At 50.7% G+C, this 15674-nt stretch overlaps 1 protein-coding gene across 1 annotated transcript in view; it reads left to right on the top strand.

The window, feature by feature from the left end:
• The window catches only part of TYK2 (tyrosine kinase 2), a 112151-nt gene that overhangs the window by 74184 nt on the left and 22293 nt on the right, over positions 1–15674 (top strand). The window contains exons 8-14 of the mRNA XM_015407598.1: positions 1717–1874; positions 7009–7126; positions 8650–8842; positions 9905–10011; positions 11532–11708; positions 14028–14115; positions 15333–15460. Of these exons, the coding sequence (XP_015263084.1) occupies positions 1717–1874; positions 7009–7126; positions 8650–8842; positions 9905–10011; positions 11532–11708; positions 14028–14115; positions 15333–15460 (969 nt within the window). The remainder of the gene's footprint in view (positions 1–1716; positions 1875–7008; positions 7127–8649; positions 8843–9904; positions 10012–11531; positions 11709–14027; positions 14116–15332; positions 15461–15674) is intronic.

Genomic DNA, 15674 nt, shown 5'->3' on the forward strand with positions numbered 1-15674 from the left:
AACAGGGCAGAGAGGCTGAGGCCTTCCCCTGAGAAGGACACCAGAAGAGCTCTGCTGGGTCAGAACAGGGAGGGTCCATCTAGTCCAGGAAGGAAGGAAGGGAGAGAGAGAAGGAAGGTAGGAAGGGGAGGAAGGAAGGAGAGAGAGAAGGAAGGAAGGAAGGAATGGAGGTAGGAAGGAGAGAGAGAAGGAAGGAAGGAAGGAAAGAGAGAGAGAGAAGTAAGGAAGGAGAGAGAGAGAGAAAGAAGGAGACAGAGAAGGAAGGAAGGAATGGAGGAAGGTAGGAGAGAGAGGAGGAAGGAAGGAAAGAGAGAGAAGTAAGGAAGGAGAAAGAGAAGTAAGGAAGGAGAGAGAGAGAGAAGTAAGGAAGGAGAGAGAGAGAGAAAGAAGGAAGGAGACAGAGAAGGAAGGAAGGAATGGAGGAAGGTAGGAGAGAGAGGAGGAAGGAAGGAAAGAGAGAGAAGTAAGGAAAGAGAGAGAGAGAAGGAAGGAGAGAGAGAGAGAAGGAAGGAGACAGGGAAGGAAGGAAGGAATGGAGGAAGGAAGGAGAGAGAGGAGGAAGAAAGGAAGGAAAGAGAGAGAGAGAGAAGGAAGGAAGGAGAGAGAGAGAGAGAAGGAAGGAGACAGAGAAGGAAGGAAGGAATGGAGGAAGGTAGGAGAGAGAGGAGGAAGGAAGGAAAGAGAGAGAAGTAAGGAAGGAAAGAGAGAAGTAAGGAAGGAGAGAGAGAGAGAAGGAAGGAGAGAGAGAGAAGGAAGGAGACAGGGAAGGAAGGAAGGAAGGAAGGAAGGAAGGAGAGAGAGAGAGAAGGAAGGAAGGAAGGAGAGAGAGAGAGAGAAGGAAGGAGACCGAGAAGGAAGGAAGGAATGGAGGAAGGTAGGAGAGAGAGGAGGAAGGAAGGAAAGAGAGAGAAGTAAGGAAGGAGAGAGAGAGAAGTAAGGAAGGAGAGAGAGAGAGAAGGAAGGAGACAGGGAAGGAAGGAAGGAATGGAGGAAGGAAGGAGAGAGAGGAGGAAGAAAGGAAGGAGAGAGAGAGAGAGAGAAGGAAGGAAGGAGAGAGAGAGAGAGAGAAGGAAGGAGAGAGAGAAGGAAGGAAGGAATGGAGGAAGGAAGGAGAGAGAGAAGGAAGGAAGGAAAGAGAGAGAGTGAGAAGGAAGGAGACAGAAGGAAGGAAGGAATGGAGGAAGCAAGGAGAGAGAGGAGGAAGGAAGGAAGGAAAGAGAGAGAAACAGAGAGAGAAGTAAGGAATGAGAGAGAGAGAAGGAAGGAGACCGAAGGAAGGAAGGAATGGAGGAAGCAAGGAGAGGGAGAAGGAAGGAAGGAAGGAGAGAGAGGAGGAAGGAAGGAAGGAAAGAGAGAGAGAGAAGTAAGGAATGAGAGAGAGAGAGAAGGAAGGAGACAGAGAAGGCAGGCAGGCAGGCAGGCTAGATGGAAAACTGTTGCCATCCTCAACCAGAGACCTGGCGGAACGTCTCTCAGAGGCCCTGCGGAACTGCATTTAAGTCCCGCAGGGCACGGATATCTTTCGGCAGAGAGTTCCACCAGGTCAACGCCAGGGCCGAGAAAGCTGGACACCTTACGGGCCGGGGATCACCAGTAAGTGCTCCTCTCCTGAGCCTGGTGCTCTTTGGGGGATATAGCAGGGAGGTGGTCCCTTGGCCAACGTGGTGCTTCCAATGCCTCTTAATGTCTCTGCAACTTTCCCCTTTTTGCATCCAGGATCTGACTGTTCAGTCCCACGAGGCCGCTCTGTCCTTGGTGTCCCTGGTAGACGGTTACTTCAGGCTGACAGCGGACTCCAGCCACTACCTGTGCCACGAGGTCGCTCCGCCACGGCTGGTGATGAGCATCCAGAACGGCATCCACGGCCCGATGCAGTAAGTGGCCCCCTCCTTCGGTTATGCAAACCGGTCCACACGTGGGGCCCTGGGCCTCAGAGCGTCCCCCGTGCCCATTGGGGTCAAACCCATGTCCCCGGCAGTGTTCCCTCTGAGCTGTGCAATCTTGTGAGCAAAAATTCTACTTTGTGAGCCACTGGCATTAAAGCTGTGAGCAAGCCATTTGGCTGCTGCATAAATGAGTTTGCTCTGGAGTCCTCCTTCCTGAGCGAAGACAAAAAGGTGTGAGCCAGAGGCTAAAAAACTGTGAGCTAGCTCACACTAACTCAGCTTAGAGGGAACTCTGGTCCCCGGCAGTGTCCCCTTTAAGCTGAGTTGTAACGGCGAAGACTGCAGACTCGATGCAACGAAGACAAACTCCAGTGACATCAACCTACTCCAAATTTGTGCAGACATGGGCACGAGTTTTAAACTTTATGTCAGCACACGATATACTTCCCACAGATCCCCTATATCACAGCCGGCTTTTCCTCTAAAAAAATCAAAACAAACCGCCAAAACAAAAAACCAACACCGAACGACAAGGATTGCCAAATGAGGACAGTGGTGCAAAAATAGTGAGACGATGGATCAATAGAACCTTAACACAGTGAAACCTTAACACACGTCTACTCACGCATGAGAAAAGGGGAGCTCCAGGGAATTAGATAAGCATCTGGAGCAGAAGTCCATCCGTGGCTATTAGCCACAAGGTATAGATAAGGGCTCTTGGTCTGGGGCAGGTGATGCTCTGTATTCTTAGTGCTTGGGAGGAGGGGGCAACAGTGCAGGGGGGGGGCTTCTGGTGTCCTGGCCCCACTGCTGGACCTCCTGAGGGCACCTGGTATTTCTGGCCACTGTGTGGCACAGTGTGTCGGACTGGATGGGCCATTGGCCTGATCCAATATTGGCTTCTCTTAGGTTCTTATAAGAGGGAATCGGGTAAGCATCTGGAGCAGAGGTCCATCAGTGGCCATTAGCCACAAGGTCTAGATAGGGACTCTCAGTCTGGGGCAAGGGATGCTCTGTATTCTTGATGCTTGGGGGGGGGGGCAACAGTGGGAGGGCTTCTCGTGTCCTGCCCCCACTGCTGGACCTCCTGATGGCACCTGGCATTTCTGGCCACTGTGTGACACAGAGTGTTGGACTGGATGGGCCATTGGCGTGATCCAACATTGGCTTCTCTTATGTTCTTATATGGAACAGAGGTCCATCCGTGGCTATTAGCCACAAGGTATAGATAGGAACTCTCAGTCTGGGGCAATGGATGCTCTGTATTCTCTGTACTTGGGGGGGTCAACAGTGGGAGGGCTTCTAATGTCCTGGCCCCACTGGTGGACCTCCTGAGGGCACTTGGTATTTCTGGCCACTGTGTGACACAGAGTGTTGGACTAAATGGGCCATTGGCCTGATCCAACATTGGCTTCTCTCTTATGTTCTTATGTTCTCTTAAAATAAGACTTTTCTAGTGAACGCAACCTACAAACAAATCTCGGCAACAAACAGGACATGTATAAAAACCAATAAATGTAGACAGTTTAATCTACTGTAACCCAAGTTATATATTGTTATATTATGCTGTGTTCTTTTATATATTCATATGGTAGTTATTGTGATGATATATATTATGATGTTATTTATGGTTATGGTACTCATTTTGCTGTCAATGTAATATATTTAAAAGTATTTTTAAAAACCTCAAAAACCCCACCAGTGTCACTGGGGCAGTCAAATTTATCAGGGCCGATCTGTGCGGTGTATACCAGGGTCCCAGCTCAGGGCAGCGCCCCAAAGATCAAGCAAAGAAAAATATAGCTTTTGATTTTTAAAAAACGCTTTCATTCCCGGAATGACGAGAAAAACAGAACGACAAGGATAACCAAATGAGGACAGTGGTGCAAAAATAGTGAGACAACGAATCGATAAAACCTTAACATACATCTGCTCACATATGAGTGACTGCTGATTGGGAGGAACCTGGGGAAAGCTAGGGGAAGCTTTGGGAGAGATAAAGCGGAAAGAGAAGGGACGGCTAAGTGTTAAAACATTGAGGAATTTCACATTACCCTTTTTAACCTGTTTTGAAGCCGTTTTTGATCTGTCATGGAGTAAACTGTGTTAGCCGAACTGCTTTATCTATAGCAATTGGCAAATTTTAAACTGGGTGCTTGTCAACTATACCAAGGTCGTGTTCCCACCAAGGGTTACCAGAGAAGGAGTCGAGGCTGGTGTTGTTAAAATAACTGTCTTTTACTTAAGAATATAAATCACATACAAACAATACTGATGCGCTCACACATTCAATCAAGCTCCTTAGAAATACAGTATTAAAGTAAGCACGTTTGCATTAGCAGGTGGGGGTGATGAGGGGTGATATTTATCTGTCGTGAAGCTTGTTCGTTCCAATGAAGAATGGATGGGAAGAAATAGAAATCTAGGGAAGTTAACACACGACTAGAACCAGCCAGCACGTGTGGGTCTCTTGACTGCAGATCAAGAGATCAAAGTAGAGGCAGGGGTTTGGGGATAGCAAGCTGGACAAAAGGGGAGTATAAAGCAGACAGGGGTTGTTGCGGGGAATGCTAGCTAGGAAGGGCCAGTTGAATTGTCCTTACCTTTTATAGGTGGTCCATTGGGTGGGAGGTAACTGTTCCAATCTGTGGACCCACCTACCTATTAGTCCGTCCCAAAACTAATCCTATTGGTTGCCTATAGGAGTGGGAGGCTGCCTATAAGGTCAATATTGAAATCTAATACCTTACTCAAGGAAGACATCTGGGCAGGTGTGAAACCTTGGCGTCAGGATGCTTCATTGGCTGGCCATCCTATTGTAAACCAAATGTCCATTTGGCAGGAAACACCAAAGTAGAACAAAGCATGGATGTGTTGCACGTGATCCCAACTAGATCTGCAATGGGGGCTGTCTCTTCTCAAAGCTATTGTTTCTTACTGCTCACAATAATGGAGGTGTGTGCTCCTTCACCAGGCTGTTAACTGTGTAACTGAAACCTCATTCACATGTAAGGCTTGTGCAGGCACCTTCTATGTGTTGCATCACAACAGGTGACTTGGAATGTACAGTTCTCTGAGCCTGTGTGTGTGTGTGCACAGTCCATTGTGTGTAGCAATAAATATAGTCCATAAAGCAAAATATCAAGTTCATTCCGTAACAACCGGTATAGGGCTGCCATTTCACACATGGCTTTCCCCTTCCGGTAGAGAGCTGGATCTGAAGCGGTTTGCCATTTCAGACTGCACCACTTTTTCCCGCTTTCCCCCCACCATTTTTCGCCCGCGTGGGTGATCTCTGGCTTTTTTTTTAACGTTTGCTTTAGAGTGCTATAGTGCTATGGTGCTATAACACAACACTCCAGGCATTCCAATGGGGTTGATATAATGCTGTTGCGTTATAGCATTATACTGTTATAGCGCTATAAAGCGAACGTTCAAAAATAAACAAGCCGGAGATCGCCCGTGCGGGCGAAAAACGGCGGGGAAAAGCGCATTGGAACTGGGAGAGGAAACCTGAAGACTACTTGGAAGTGGTTGACAGGTAAAATGCTTCAGCCCCGTTTCCTAAACGGGACAGAAGCGTTTGTGTGTGAAATTACAAATATATTCCGGTAGGGAACTGGTTCTAAAACGGTTCTGTCTGAAATGACAGACCAGAAACCGTTTGGGAACCGTTCCTCTTCTGAATTATATCGTCTGTCTGAAATTCCTCATTGTATTTCACCATTAAGAATTCAGCAAAGATTTAAGACCCTTGCAGTGACTTTGAGTACTGAGCCTAAGGTTGATCTTCTATCTTTTAGACCAATTTGCTGTATTTTAGGGTGTTCCTGTCCTTCCTCTCATCCTTACCCAAAAATCTGTTCTTTGACCTCCCGATCTCAAAGCAACTGTATCTCAGTCGGGGGTCTGTGCCATCTTTATCTTTCCAGGAAAAGCGTAGATTTGTTTTCCTTATGTCCCTCTTAGGAGTGTAGAATGTACGCCGAATGTTTGAGAACGAAATCGTTGAACTCTTTTTTGAATGTCAGAACCTGACGTCTTTGTTTCTTCTTCGCCTGTAAAAGAAGAACTTTATATCCGTTATTTTATGCTAGTTTCTTAGTGAGACTTGGGCACTTGGACGAGCTCACATCAGAATCATTCTTAATGAAACTGCCTGCTTTGTTGGCCAAATGCCTTGGGTGAATCTACTTCTCTCCCAGATAGAACTCGGGAAAGGGGGTTGTACTAGAGTTTTGAAAACTCCCCTAACCCTAAGAGTCCAGAACGGGGAAGCTGACAGAGAGTAGATCCGGGTATAAAGCCAACTGCAGGGTTCGGGGCTGATGGCTCAGAAGCAGAAGAAGAGATTGGATTTATACCAGCTGTGTCTTCAAGGTTAAATGGGTATGGGCGGGGGTCATTTCGTAGAAAAAGAGGTGCAGGAGCTCATTAGCATAATTTATTTGCATATGCCACACCCCCTGACATCACCGGAAGTGTGTTGGAAGGCAACACCCACCGCTCAGACGCCACTGGACTGTTTTGGACTGCTAGCTATTGGGGGGGGGGGGAAGGTGCAGATCTGTCTTCGTTGAGGAGGGAGAGCTTGTACCTGAATGAAACTTGGTCTTAAAGGTACCACTGGACTGTTTTGGATTGCTAGCTATGGGGGGGGGGGGAACATGCAGGTTTGTACCTGAACAAAACTTGGTCTTAAAGGTGCCACTGGACTGTTTTGGATTGCTAGCTATGGGGGGGGGGGCAATACGGATCGGCCCCCAAAGGGGAGGGCCGGGGGGGGCGGCTCTGCAACTTACCTGGCTGCTTCTTGCTCTGACTGAGGGCTGCTGGGAGCAGGGGGTGGGGCTTGTTGCATGTGCTCGCCCCCTGGGCTCTTTACTGCCGGGGCTCCGCTCCTGTGCGCTGCTGCAGGAAATGACCCCTGGGTATGGGGGGGGGCAGCCCGATACATATCACTTCAACTTCCAAGCATTCTTCTCTCGCATCTCACGGGTAAATTGTCTGGAAAGCGACAGAACAACCGTCACTACTCACACGTGCCGGACCTTTTTGGGAACGGAGGACCGAGATCTCTCCAGGTCGCTCCCTGAAACATCTTCTGCTCCTGTGTTCCTAGGGAGGAGTTTATCTTGGCCAAGCTGAAGCGGGAGGAGCAAGAGGACGGTCTGTACGCCCTCCGCTGGAGCGTCGTGGACTTCAACAGAATGATTCTGTCCGTGTTGAAGAGAGGCCAGGTATGTCCTAGGAAAGCGGCAGCGGACCCTTTTGGAAACAGTGTTCTGCCGTCTGCTTCAGACCGGTGGCGGCTCTGCTCCGGTGCCCTGTGGAACAGCAAGGCCTCTTCGTCTCACGACTGTCCCAGGCAGATCCGCCAGGCTTGGGGTGCTAAGCGGGGTCAGCCCTGGTTCGTGTTTGGATGGGAGACCACCCAGGAAGTCCAGGGTTGCTACGCAGAGGCAGGCCATGGCCGACCACCACCTCTGTTCAGTCTCTTGCCTTGACCAGGCTAGCCCGACCTCATCAGATCTCAGAAGCTAAGCAGGGCCGGCCCCGGTTAGTCCTTGGATGGGAGACCGCCAGAGGAGTTCTCCCAGATTGGAGTCCATTCACCGCTCACCACTACACCAAACTAGTTCAGTAGATGTTATATGATTGGACTTCCAGAAAGTTTTTGACAGGTTACCTCACCAAACACCTCCTGAGTAAGCTTTGCAGCCATGGGGTTAGAGGATGGGTCCTCTTATGGATTCAGAGTCGGTTTAACAGCAGGATGATGGACTGGAGGGACCCTCCCTGGTCCGACCCAGCAGGGCTCTTCTGCTGTCCTTATCAGGGGAAGGCCTCGGCCTCTCTGCCCTGTTGCTGGCCATCTAGACGAACTGTTTGGCCAGTATGTGAGACGGGAAGCTGAACTAGATCAACTACTGGTCTGATCCGGCAGAGCTCTTCTGGTGTCCTTATCAGGGGAAGGCCTCGGCCTCTCTGCCCTGTTGCTGGCCATCTAGACGAACTGTTTGGCCAGTATGTGAGACGGGAAGCTGAACTAGATCAACTACTGGTCTGATCCGGCAGAGCTCTTCTGGTGTCCTTATCAGGGGAAGGCCTCGGCCTCTCTGCCCTGTTGCTGGCCATCTAGACGAACTGTTTGGCCAGTATGTGAGACGGGAAGCTGAACTAGATCAACTACTGGTCTGATCCGGCAGAGCTCTTCTGGTGTCCTTATCAGGGGAAGGCCTCGGCCTCTCTGCCCTGTTGCTGGCCATCTAGACGAACTGTTTGGCCAGTATGTGAGACGGGAAGCTGAACTAGATCAACTACTGGTCTGATCCGGCAGAGCTCTTCTGGTGTCCTTATCAGGGGAAGGCCTCGGCCTCCATGCCCTGTTGTTGGCCACTGGTTGGCCACTGTGTGAGACAGGATGCCAGACTAGATGGACCAGAAGAACCTCTTCTGATATTCGTACAATACTGGGTTGAAATTAAGGGCAGGAAGCTACCTGCTGGATATTAGGAAGAACTTTTTTACAGTCAGAGTTGTGCCGCAGTGGAATCAGCTGCCTGGGGAGGTGGTGAGTTCCCCCTCCCTGGCAGTCTTCAAGCAGCGGCTGGATTTGTCAGGGATGCTCTTGGCTGATCCTGCACTGAGCCGGGGGGTTGGACTAGATGGCCTGCCTGGCCCCTTCCCACTCTGTGATTATCCGATTCCAAGTCGGTTGGACTCCATCACTTGTTCTTCCTCGTTTGCTCGTTTGTTCCAGAACGGCCGGATACAGGATGCCACAAACTGCAGACAGTTCCGGATCCAGAGGAAAGGAAATTCCTTTGTGCTGGAAGGCTGGGGGCAGAAGTTTTCCAGTGTCCAGGAACTGATGAACGCTCTCAAAGGCTGCACGTTACGATCTGGAAACGATACCTTTGTTTTAAAGCGGTGTTGTCTCCCAAAGCCTGGAGGTACGAAGTGGGCCGCATAATAAGAAGTATCCCGCTTTCAGTGTTATGGCCCAGCAGTGGAGTTCTCCTTGAGGAAACGGGGGCACGCACGATACAGCAGGGGGTCCCCAACGTGACGCCCATGAGCGCCAGGGTGCCCACCAGCACCTTTCTTGGTGCCCATCCAGTATTTTTAGAAAGTGGGCGGGGCCGGGTGGGGCTTTTGCCCAGTGAGGCTTCTGATTGGCCACTGGAGGTTTGATTGACTGGGCAGATTTTTAAAAATCGCTGCTTTGGCAGCAGATGCCACCGCAGCGTGATTTTCACTGTGGGATAAAATCTAAGCCGCCGGCTGCTGTTTGCGCCTCAGGATGCCAGTGGGTCGATAGGAGAGTTCCAAAGTTTTAGTGCCACGATTGAGAAGGTTCCTTCGCGGACTGCCACCGGCCTGTATAGGTACATAATACGCTATGAGATGTCATTTCCTGGGTATGAATCACATCCCTGGGTATTTGCTTACACATTCTCTTCTTGTGGATAAACATATGGAACACTTTGTCTGGGGCAAATGATGCTCTGTATCCTTGGTGCTTGGGGGGAGGGCCACAGTGGGAGGGCTTCTGGTGTCCTGGCCCCACTGCTGGACCTCCTGCTGGCCCCGGGTTTGGGCTACTGTGGGACACAGAGTGTGGGACTGGATGGACCATTGGCCTGATCCAGCATGACTTCTCTTATGGTCTTATGTCTGGGGCAAGGGATGCTCTGTCTTCTTGGTGCTTGGAGGGGGGGGGGCAACAGGGGGAGGGCTTCTAGTGTCCTGGCCCCACTGCTGGACCTCCTGCTGGCCCCGGGTTTGGGCTACTGTGGGACACAGAGTGTGGGACTGGATGGACCATTGGCCTGATCCAGCATGACTTCTCTTATGGTCTTATGTCTGGGGCAAGGGATGCTCTGTCTTCTTGGTGCTTGGAGGGGGGGGGGCAACAGGGGGAGGGCTTCTAGTGTCCTGGCCCCACTGCTGGACCTCCTGAGGGTACCTGGTATTTCTGGCCACTGTGTGACACAGAGTGTTTCCTTCTGCAGAAATCTCGGACTTGCTGATCACGCGGAAAGTGAAAGACAGCAGCCGGCAGATTCTGAACCTGACCCAGCTGAGCTTCCACCAGATCCGGAAGAATGAGATCACCCAGGTCAGCTCATTTTGATCATTTGGGGCTGAAAGGGTAGCGTCAGGTGAGACTGATGCAGCCCAGGAAGGACCCAGTGTTCTCCTTCTGCGTAAGGAACTCCAAGCCCCCATGTAACCCTCAGTGAAGGAGACTTGGTGGGTTCGGAGCGGCCAATATGTCAAGTCTGGGGTGAATTCTTTGCTTCCTGGGCAACCAGAGACACCGTTTACCCTCTTAAAGTGACCCGAAGTCCCTGACTGGGTATGTCAGGGTGGTATCTTGGGGGAAAGGCTTCAGTGCTTCATAGCAATGTTTTTGGGATGCTGCAAACGTCGTTCATTGTGGGAAAAAAGACTAAGGCTTCTTTGAGCCTGTGAGGTCTTGCTTATTGCGGAGACCATTTCTCCTTTAAACCACACTTTGTGTCCATCTTAGTAGATTTCTGCTGCCACCAGGAATTAAAAATTCAAATCTCTCTATTTTGGTAGAATGACCCAGTATCTGGGTGCTTTAGAGGACTATGTGGCCCTGAGGAAGGACTGTTCTGATTGCTGGGATAAGTTTAAACAAATAATGATTTCTTTATTAAAGAACAAAATAGGTTTCTGGGTATTTTCGAACTGTTGTTGAAGAAAGAAAATATAACTGACAAGGCTTGGCGTCACGCACAGTCTCTCATACACCAAAACTCAGCTCTTGACAGGCTTATCTGTCTCTCATATAGCCACACAGGCTAATCTCTCTCATTTAGCCACACAGGCTAAGCACTCTTGCTCAAATATAGCCACACAGGTTGAACTCTCTTGGTCATATAGCCACACAGTCTGAACTCTCTCAATTCTTATGCATATATAGCCACACAGGCTGAACTTTCTCATATCCACACAGGTTACAATAAACTCCAACTGCTTCCTCTGTCACACAGACTCCCACACAAACTCTCCACACTCGTCTCTTCAAGAACACGGAATCACCTCAGAGGCCTCTCCCACACTCTCAGTCATCAGCCAGTCACATCACATTTGTCTCCCTCTATCACTCTGCTTGGAGCTGCGGTGGCTCAAGTGGCTAAGACGCTGAACTGCAGGCTGTGGAAGGTCAGTAGTTCAGCAGTTCGTGACCTGGGTACCGCATGACGGAGTGAGCTCCCGTCTCTAGTTCCAGCTCCTGCCAACCTAGCAGTTCGAAAGCAAGACATTGCAAGTAGATAAATAGGTACCACTTCGGCGGGAAGGGAACAGCGTTCCGTGCGCCTTGGGGTTTAGTCATGCCGGCCACATGACCACGGAAACGTCTTCGGACAGCGCTGGCTCTTTGGCTTTGAAACGGAGATGAGCACCGCAACCCTAGAGTCGGATTCGACTGGCTTTCGAGCAAGGGAACCTTTACCTTTATCAGTCTCCTTACATTACTGCAGTCTCACTGAACATTTAAAGAAACACACACACCAAAACAAGAAATCATTCCAGAGCCCAACAAGCTTTACATTCAGGGGGAAGGAATGCTTCCACTAACACTGTGGGGGTCTTCACCTCCTGCAGAGGGCCCACTTGGGGCAAGGGACCCGCACCAACATCTACGAGGGCACGTTACGTGTGTGTGGCGGGAACGCTGGCGATGAGGAGACGGAGTATTTTTCCACGGAGCAGAACAACAACAGCCGGGAGATGCGAGTGGTGCTCAAGATGCTGGATCCCAGCCACAGGGACATCGCACTGGTGAGTAGGAGCAGCGGGCGGCCCCAGAGTGGGAAACACCCCCCCCCTCCACCTCCCCATTGGCTGCTGGCCCGGATGGGTGGGCCTCCTTGTTCTGGAAACTCTGGATTTAGGGCAGCTGCTGCCTTCGGCTGGGGAGGTACGTCAGACAAACCAACACTACGATAAAAAATGACAATGACTTTTAATAAAACTCACGAACATCAAATCATATTACAAAAGAAACTTTTCTAATATTACTAAGGAGATTCTAACATCCTCAAGGAAAAGTCCATCATCCTCAATGCGCCCCCCCGGTTATAAACTCATTTCACCCGTCTTCCTCAGGAATGATCCTATTGGATTGAAAGGTGTCAGTCTCTTGATACAGTTTGGTGTCGTGGTTAAGTGCGCGGACTCTAATCTGGGAGAACCGGGTTTGATTCCCCACTCCTCCACTTGCACCTGGCTGGATGACCTTGGGCAAGCCGTAGTTCTGTCAGAGCTGATCTCTCAGGAGCAGTTTCTGTCAGAGCTCTCTCAGCCCCATCTGCCTCACAGGGTGCCTGTTGTGGGGAGGGGAGGGGAAGGGAAAGGAGTTTGTAAGCCGCTCTGAGACACCTTTGGGTAGTGAAGGGCGGGGTATAAATCCAATCTCTTCTTCTTCTACCTCACAGGGTGTCTGTTATGGGGAGGGGGAGGAAAAGGAGTTTGTGAGCCGCTCTGAGACACCTTTGGGTAGTGAAGGGTGGGGTATAAACCCAATCTCTTCTTCTTTTACCTCACAGGGTGTCTGTTGTGGGGAGGGGAAGGGAAAGGAGTTTGTAAGCCACTCTGAGACACCTTTGGGTAGTGAAGGGTGGGGTATAATTCCAATCTCCTCTTCTTCTTCTTCTTCTTTTACCTCACAGGGTGTCTGTTGTGGGGAGGGGAAGGGAAAGGAGTTTGTGAGCCGCTCTGAGACTCCTTTGGGTAGTGAAGGGCGGGGTATAAACCCAATCTCCTCTTCTTTTACCTCACAGGGTGTCTGTTGTGGGGAGGGGAAGGGAAAGGAGTTTGTAAGCCGCTCTGAGACTCCTTTGGGTAGTGAAGGGCGGGGTATAAACCCAATCTCCTCTTCTTTTACCTCACGGGGTGTCTGTGGTGGGGAGGGGAAGGGAAAGGAGTTTGTAAGCCACTCTGAGACACCTTTGGGTAGTGAAGGGCGGGGTAGAAATCCAATCTCCTCCTCCTCCTCCTCCTCCTCTTCTTCTTCTTCTTCTTCCTTCTTCTTCTTCTAACTTTTTTGCTTTCTTCAGATTTTTACAGCTTAATTTCTCTTTTTACTTTCTTCAAATTATCTTCTAGTTCCATTTCAAGTGTTAGAATTAGGAGGAAGCCAGTTCACTTACTTCTAGTAGTAGCAGCCAGTCCTCCTTCCATATCGGCTAGACGCCTTCTTTTTTTAAATCGGCTGGCAATTGCTCTCTATCACAAGTCGCTGGCCGAATTGCTCTCTAGTTGTTTGTAGTGGGTAGCACCTTCAGTCCAGGGTCACTTCTCAGAGCCAGACCGTGGCCAACCACCTCCATGTGTCGTTTGCCTTGACCTCGCCGGCCCAGGCTAGCCCGATCTCGTCCGCTCTCGGGATCTAAGCTGTGTCAGTCCTTGGATCGGAGGCCGCCAAGGAAGTCCAGGGCTGCGACGCAGAGGCGGGCAGTGGGAAAGCACCTCTGTTTGTCTCTTGCCTCCGAGGACCCTCTGATGTCACGCCCCCCCCCCCCCAGCGCACACCCCGATGGCATTTTCCACCACGGCCGTAACACCGTCGACGGGAGCAGAAGCCCCGAAGTGGCCCCGCTGCACCCCGTCTCCAGCAGGCTGTCAGTCGGCCAGTAGCAGTGCCCACTCACTTGTCTCAGCTGCAGGGGTCATTTCATAGAAAAAGAGGTGCAGGCGCTCATTAGCATGACTCATTTGCATATGCCACACACCCCTGATATCACCGGAAGCGTGTCAGAAGGCAACAGCCACCGCTCAGGCTCCACTGGACTGTTTTGGATTGCTAGCTATTGGGGGGAGGGGGGAACGTGCAGATCTGCCCTCACAGAGGAGGGAGAGCTTGTGCCTGAATAAACCTTGGTCTTAAAGGTGCCACTGGACTGTTTTGGACCGGGGGATGGGAGTTCTGCAAGTTACCTGGCTGCTTCTTGCTCTGACTGAGGGCTGCTGGGAGCAGGGGGTGGGGGTTGTTGCATGTGCCCGCCCCCTGGCCTCTTTACTGCTGGAGCTCTGCTCCTGTGCGCTCCTGCAGGAAATGTACCTTTCGCACAGTGATGGTCTGCCCCCTGTTATCTGCAGGCATTCTTCGAGACGGCGAGCCTGATGAGCCAGGTCTCCCACATCCACTTGGCGTTTATGCACGGGGTTTGCGTGCGGGGCTCAGAGAGTAAGTATTACCCCCACCCCACCCAACTGCGTCTTCTGCAGGGCTTCTCTCCCTGCGCCTGGCTCTCTGAGACTCACTCATCTGGTCTTCTGAGTCGCCTCACTGGCGGCATTGCATCCTGCCCTCACCGCTCTCCTCGCTGTTGACGTGAGCGCAGAACCGTCTTGTCCGTCTCTGCTGCCGAGAGTGCTAGAGACAGCTCGCAAAGGTGCTTGGGAAATGGATTCAGGACACTGGTCTCTACGACCGTGTGTCGCTTGTCAGAATTAAGGTCCCGCAATGGAATTTTGCAACAATCTGTGTGTCACGTTAATGCTTCTGCTCTGCTGCAGTTCTGGTTTTGGACTTCTGGTTGGTCCTAGAACCCTAATTCCTGTTGTGTTGTTCACTGAATGCCCGGTCCTCTTGATTGTATCAATTCCCTCTGCGTGATCTGCCTGGAGTCCAAGTGAGAAAGGTGGATGATAAATAAGGTAGGCAGGTAGGTAGATTGGATGGATGGATGGATGGATGGATAGTTGGATGGATGGATGGATGGATGGATTGATGGATGGATGGATAGTTGGATGGATGGATGGATAGTTGAATGGATGGATAGTTGGATAGTTGGATGGATGGATAGTTGAATGGATGGATAGTTGGATGGATGGATAGTTGGATGGATGATAGATAGATAGAGGGAGAGAGATGGGCATTACTTGCTGACACCGTGCAGCATTGGCTCTGGCTGAGTTCCGTGGTGCTCCCCTGCTTTCTGAACTGTGGTCCATCTTCCAGCTTGGTGTAGCGTTTAAAAGCATCAGGACTCTAATCTGGGAGAACTGGGTTTGATTCCCCACTCCTCTACATGCAGCCAGCTGGGTGACCTTGGGTCAGTCACAAGTTCTCTCGGAGCTGTTCTCTCAGGAGCAGTCCTTGAAAGAGCTCTCTCAGCCCCACCTACCTCACAGGGTGTCCGTTGTGGGGAGGGGAAGGGAAAGGAGTTTGTAAGCAGCTCTGACACTCCTTTGGGTAGTGAAGGGCAGGGTATAAAAACCAACTCTTCTTCTTCTTCTTTTTGCATCTGGCCTTTTAGCACAGCCCGTTCCACGGCCCCTTGTGGTTTTGCATCCAATCCACTGACCTACAGCTTTGGAGCAAGGGTGCTTTGTCTCCCTTCGCCTTAAGAGGCTCACCTTCTCTCTCTGTTTTTTTCTTCTTTTCTTTGCCGCCCTCAGACATAATGGTGGAAGAGTACATCGAACACGGCCCTTTGGATGTCTTCTTGCGCAAAAACAAAGGGCGGGTTACGGTTGGCTGGAAGTTCACTGTTGCCGCGCAGCTGGCGAGCGCCCTGAGTTACCTGGTAGGTGTTTTCTGGCGGAACTCCCCCTAGCAGCTTGTCAGAACCACAGCTAACAACGAAGTACACACATTCAGGAACGGTTATACTTTTATTGCAAACCTATAGATGCAGTAACACAGGCACTGTTAGGAATGGCCGCAGCCACTAGAGCATAATAGGATATAGGGTATTCGTATGCACACACCCCCCCCCCCATGGCATGGGCCAATTAGGG

The sequence above is a fragment of the Gekko japonicus genome, unplaced genomic scaffold (assembly GCF_001447785.1).
Source record: "Gekko japonicus isolate JY-2015 unplaced genomic scaffold, Gekko_japonicus_V1.1 scaffold3344, whole genome shotgun sequence".
NCBI lineage: Eukaryota > Metazoa > Chordata > Lepidosauria > Squamata > Gekkonidae > Gekko > Gekko japonicus.